General features: G+C 45.8%; 1 protein-coding gene across 1 annotated transcript; it reads right to left on the reverse strand.

The window, feature by feature from the left end:
• Positions 1 to 2,400: 2,400 nt before the first annotated feature.
• LOC135813502 (neurogenin-1-like) lies at positions 2,401 to 3,748 on the reverse strand. The gene is made up of 2 exons (XM_065326595.1): positions 3,157 to 3,748; positions 2,401 to 2,411 (listed from the first exon to the last, which is right to left on the reverse strand). The coding sequence occupies exons 1-2, from the start codon at positions 3,746 to 3,748 to the stop codon at positions 2,401 to 2,403; spliced, it is 603 nt and encodes a 200-aa protein (XP_065182667.1).
• Between the last annotated feature and the right edge of the window lie 2,548 nt (positions 3,749 to 6,296).

The raw sequence follows: 6,296 nt of genomic DNA on the forward strand, positions 1-6,296 counted from the left end.
AAATAAATATACTGTGGTGTCGTGGGCATTATACTGCGAGCTTAGCCTCTTCAGGTAGGTGGTCCTCTGCATCGCTGGTGTAGATTAGGAACAGGGTTGGGCCGAGGATGCTGCCCTGCGGCGCCTCTGACTGGATGTCACGTGTAGTGGAGGCCTGGCTGCCCATGACAACTTTGACCTTGCGGCTAGTGAGATAACTCTGCAACCAACAGAGCAGGTATCCTTTGATACCGTATTGCTCTGCTTTGTGAAGGACTCCTGGGTGTGAGACCTTGTCGAAGGACCCAGCGATGTCCACTGCGAGCACCCTCATAAGGCCTCCCTGGGCAGGTGTCTGGTACCACTCATGCTGGAGCGCGATCAGAAGATCTGATGTGCCAAGTCCGGCGTAGAAGCCTAATTGCCGCGACGGCAGGATATAATTCTTCTGCAGGAAGTTGGACAGACCACAGTTGACTATTGACTCCTTGCATTTGGGCATGACAGACAACAGGGAAATAATTGGTCGGTAATTCTTGGGATTGGACTTTCACCCTTTTTTGAGAACAGGGACAACATTTGCAAGTTTCCAGGTTTCAGGTTGATAGCCATTGTGGAAGCACAGGGCAAATAGCCGGGAAAGTGGGAGAGCCAATGGTTCGGCGCATATCTTCAGGACCCTGGCCGGTATTGAGTCAGGTCCAGTGGCCTTGCTGGGGTTGAGAGCAAGCAAGGTGCGGCGGACTGTGGCTGGGCGGAAGTGGATAGTAGTGAGTGAGTTCTGGGAACGTGGGCGAACAGGGGGCATTGCGCAGGAGGTGTCAAAGTCACTCTCAAGGCTACATTTATCAGCGAAGTGTACTGGCATATGAGTTCAGCCTTCTCAGTATTCCTGGTGTACTCATTGCACTTGTCAGCGCTCTCTGGGCTCGACCTGGTCCCATGGCTCTGATGGTTAGAGCATTGCTCATGACAAGCAAGGTCCCGGGTTCGAGTCCAGGTGGATCTGGCATTTTTTCTCTAATCAGGCAGTTCACTTCCGGTATGACGCGAACCGTGACATTTTTTTTAATTTTTCAAAGATCAGTCGGGGAAGTGAACTGCCTGAATAGAGAAAAAATGAGGTCGAAACCTCTAGAGGTCGAGGTCGGGTGTTCCGCATCCGTAGGAATGCCACCACCCTTCAAGGATCAAAGTGCAGAGTGGTGGGGTCGGGAGGTGAAGAGATTATTATTATTATTATTATTATTTTTTCTTATTTTGTTAGGGATTTCCCAACAGGCAATGTTGCCTTTTTACTTGAGATCAGACCGGTCGATCCACCACAAAGTAGTCAAAGACTGAAAATCCCATTCGCTGCATCCATGCTTCCCTCGTGCCAGGCCACGAGTTCCCAATTAACTGTGGGTCGCAGCACGGCTGGAAAATATCTTTCCGCTTCCAAGCAGGACTTGAACATGGTACCCTCTGTTCCTCAATCCTGGTCTTAGACCATCCCACTATGCTTGTCTGCTTCCTTTGAAACTTCAAAGTATACATGTATTGTAACGTTTGGCAAACCGTGCTCATTACTGCAGTAGCCATGGTAACCATGGCTCACTGCCCGAGTCACTGGGCTATGCAGTGTAGCTGTCATTCCAGCAGAGATCGCTCAACATGTTCTTCAGACTTTGAAACTCACGCTTCCTGTAACACTACACAGGCGGCTGGGACTAAGCCCTCACTGCACCCACACTAGCCCTTTCCCAAAGGTGCTCTTTTAATTCGCACTTAGTGCTTTTCGCGTCCCTCAAAATATGGTGAAAAAGTGCTCTTTTTTCAGTGAAAACAGGCAAAAAGTGCTCTTTTTTCCAGTGAAGGATAGCCATGATACATGTTCAGATATGAACCCAAGCTGAGAAATGAATACGCGCTCTTCCATTTGTGGGTCCACGAAAGGCAAAACAGGAAGTAAAGTTCAAAAAACCCACTTTTTACAGCATTCTGTACACCGGGTACAAGCTTCACCAACTTGTTGTCCCCCCCCCCCCGAAAATTCGGCGTGCCAAGGCCCATCCACATCGAGCACTCAGAAACTGTGACCGCATGCATGAGCAAACAGATTTTAGCACTTTTTCAGCTAAAAAAGCTCAAAAAGGGCGATATTCACCAAAAACGCAATAAAGGGCGAAAGAAACGGGCTTTTCCAAAAAGGGCGAAAAAAGGGCAAGCACCTTTGGGAAAGGGCTAACCCACACACTTCACGCACAATTAATAATTGTCTATATTCATTAGTTTAGACAAATTCTGTAACAGACATCACCACACAAAGCAACTCAGTGAAATAAATAGTAGCTGTTGATCACAGCCATCTAATAACAACACTCCAAAGCAATTTAAATTAGCACGCGGGGAGCCCCAATGTATAAAATATCCATTAGTCTAGACAAACTCTGTAATGTAAAATAGAAGAGAACACATTGGAACGAGTTATGAAGCAACTGTCCACGACTGTAACATGATAAGGTGCAGTCAGAAAGTGCGATAACAGAGCACATTACATTAAAATTTTATTATTGTTCAGTATCCGAGTTATTTAATTAATTGAAACTCTGTAATAGTTTTTATGAGAGCATTGTGAATAGTGTCATCAATGTTGCAGACATCACCACACCATGCAACTCAGTGACATAAATACGATCACAGTCTTGTAAGAACAATGGCCTCCAAAGCTCTCAAGTACATGACATTGTAATTCAAAGCTAATTTAGTGACTTTCATCAAGTGAACTGCATTCAAGTGTTTACCAGTAACTAGTTTCCATAATTATAGTTTCTACTCAATCTACAGACAGAACTGTTTCGTCCTTTGTGGACTCATCAGCGCAGCACAGAGAAAATGAGGCCAAAAGTGATAGCCGCTGAATGAATAAATTTTCCGACGCCAGATTTCAAGGCCCGAACGCGTTGGTACATTGTGGTAACACATCCAGAAAACCGGTAGGGTAGTTCACCGTACCGGGCATGCTGGCAAAGGTCCTTGGACAGCATCCAAGCTCATCCGGCATTGCTCGGAATTGGTGGCCCAGTAGTGATGGATGAGTGCCTGAGATCAGCTGATCAAAGTACGTATCCAACTCGCTTTCTTGGGAAATATGATAAAATCCATAATGAGGTTCGTGGACTGCGAATGGCTTACTCTCCGCAAACATATACTTGTACATCTCCGTCATTGGCGATTCGTGTACAAACACGTCATCGGACAGGGCATGATCCAACTGGGGCGGCACATCAACCGGCTTACCGCTCAATTGATATGACAGGATGCTTGAAGATACGGAGCCGCTATTGGCTATGGGGCTTCTCTGCATTTCCGATAGGCCAACTGACGGTGAGCCACATTTTGATTCTTCACCGCTGCTCGCACTACACCTGAATGTACCGTCGACCATACTTTTGAGGTCTCTGATGTACTCTATTGAACCCAGGACGACTTGCAACTTGGTGAGCTTTTCGTCGTTTTCGCCTTGAGGTAACATGGATCTCATTTCCTCCAGTTTCTTGCGCACGTCTTTTATCCGTCGGCATTCTCTCTTACTGGCCGTTTTCCGCCTCCAATCACGCTTCTCCTCAGCTGTGTAGCCAGCTGGAGCCCTGCTTCTCTTCTGCTTTGGCTTGGGCGTGTTGGCATTTGAGGCGACGATCTTCTGGACGATTAACTCACTTGCTACCGTAGCATCACTGTCAGTTGATTCACTGTCAGTTGGTTCACTGTCCGGGTACGGTTTCATCTCTGAAAACGATAAGGTTTCACCTAAAATATGAAATATAAAATTCAAACACACTGAACAAACACTTACTCTCAGTGAAACCAGAACACTTAGTTTGCACGACTCCGGACAATTAGAGCACTACACATCTCCTTGGTGTCTGCTGCCAGGACTGAACAAACTGCGCCGTGCGTCCTGCTTTTATACTGATCCTATGACCTGATGACCGGTGGAACAGCTTGGCGAGGCTTCATTCAAGTGGCATAGCGTGCGTACGAGCGGTCCGTCTAGCAGCGGAACCATGTGCTGCACAGCTAGATGTTTTTACATGTAAATTATAATACTCTACAGTCTACACGGAAGTATACCGTGTGTGAAGGCTCAAGTCACCCACGTTCACCGTTCCGTCAGAACGTGAGTGAAAATCAGAATGGTGCGCATTGTGTAAGCTGTGACCGGGGAGCACAGCTGAAGGAGTTTTCTCAATTCTCCCAATCCTTTTAAAACAGAACAACGGAAATGATAATACACTGTAACTGCCAAGAGAGGGTACGCAGGACGCAATGATAGCACTGTAGGGGTGTACTTTCTCACTTGTTAGTGCTGCCATTGTCTCCTGCTTACCCTGCATTGGTTGTTGTAAACCAGTACTGATCCCGATTTGCTCATCACTGTTTTCTGATGATCGCTTAGTGCGTGAAACTCAGAGTTAAAGCACTTTCCCCGTCCTCTTATTGTTTGGACTAGCTCTGCCGATCGGTATTGAGCACTCTCTTGGACAGCCTGGACTCTCTCTCTGTTTTATCATTTCCTTTGTTCAGATTAGTTCTTTTGTACAACGGTGAGTCCTGAAGAGTGTTGTACCCAAACTTGTTTGAATCATATTAATTTGTTCCACTGTTCTTTCTCCTGAAGTTGGTTGTTCCAACGAGGAACACACTCTAACTTCTAAGTTATGGTGAAAAAGGAGAAGGACAACATGTAACTGTTACCAGTTATGACGAACAGTTATCTATCCACCAACGTAACCATGGTAACCAGATCTTATACAGTCATAGTGGAGTTCAGTAGGGTGTTGACGTTTCGGTTTGTCACAATTTGTCTTCGCTTGGCTTCCCCTTTCTATGTCTATTACATAAACGTGAGCCTCCCTAGTTGGGTGCTCTGTTGCTTTGCGCCGTCCAGTTGTAGTAAGGCCGGTATGTCCAATAGTCTTACTAGTTTCGTCATCATCCAGTAACTCTCGGCATTCTTTGTTGCCGTGATGCGTAGCTCATGCTCTTCTTCGTTGCGCTTTCCTTCCCCTCTTGGACCTTTCCGAACCTGAGCTTTCCAAGTTGGAAGGTTGTCGGTTTGCGCCTTGGCGAAGTGTTGGAGCTAGGTGTCAGGTCGCTGAATGTCTCAGTACTCCTTGTCAGTTTTGTGCCATTGTGTCGCACTCGCTGACTGTATAAGATCTGGTTACGTTGGTGGACAGTTAGTCATAACTCGTAACATTTTGTCCTTCTCCTTTTTCACTATCATTTAATTGGCTGACCATCCGAGTTGAACTTTGCACACTCTAAGTTCGTGTTCTTTCTCCCTTCACGTATTGTACTTAGGGTGAAGATCCGAGACGATTCGGACGAAAGGATAATGCAGTGTCTCCCGCATGGAACTTCGGTCCACGCGCGCAATGACCTCCATGTGACATGTCATGTGACATGTCATGCTGGCTGTGCAATTAGAATGAAAAATACTTATACCCTACCAAATTTACGTGTGATGTGTGCGCGGAGGACTGTTTTTCTCTGGTAGTGCACGCGATCTTAGAACGATCTAGAGAGTAGACTCTACGTGCAGTGCACTACCTAAACGTCTGCACGTTGCATTAGAAGAACACCGTGACTGTTCTCAGTCGTGCTCTCAGCTTCGAGTAGAATGCGATAATCACTAAGTCCGATGCTACTAATCTTTGTACTTACTCAGTTACTGTGTACTGACTGGTACGTAAAATGGACGCAGTTCGAACTAGTTCTTTCTCTCTGCCCAGACCTCTGACAACACTTGAAGCCACAACGATTTTTATGACCGTACTAGTATGGTGAGTTTCGAAGTCTGAAGAAAATGTTGAACGGCCTCTGCTGGGATGACAGCTACACCATACATTGTAGCTTAGTGGTTAGAGCATCGCTGACCTCAAGCGGAAGGTCCCTGGTTCAATTCCTCGTGGTGACAGTCAATTTTTTCTTCAGACTTTCCCCTTTTCCATTCCCTCTACCTACATGTATGAATATTACTAGTATTATTATTTATTGCAGCATCCCAAGGCCCAGTGGGCCAGTGGAAACACCGGCCATTTGAAGAGAGTGGGTGATAGCCAACCACGGTGATAAAGGTCAGTAGGGGTTAGGATACAATAACTTTAACCGATGCAAAAATAATGTAATAAAAAAATTAATTGTGTTTTGAAAATGAACTTGATCGCTAGTATAACTTAGTATAAGCGATATGTTTTATCGCCTTCAGTGATCAAATTCATCAGTTTCAAAAGACATTTCCGATATACATGTAGACGAGTATTACTACA

The sequence above is a fragment of the Sycon ciliatum genome, chromosome 4 (genome assembly GCF_964019385.1).
Source record: "Sycon ciliatum chromosome 4, ocSycCili1.1, whole genome shotgun sequence".
Classification (NCBI taxonomy): domain Eukaryota; kingdom Metazoa; phylum Porifera; class Calcarea; order Leucosolenida; family Sycettidae; genus Sycon; species Sycon ciliatum.

Bases quoted from the DNA above. Each gene is read 5' to 3' on its own strand.
- LOC135813502 (XM_065326595.1), bottom strand. From the start codon at position 3,748: ATGAAACCGTACCCGGACAGTGAACCAACTGACAGTGAATCAACTGAC.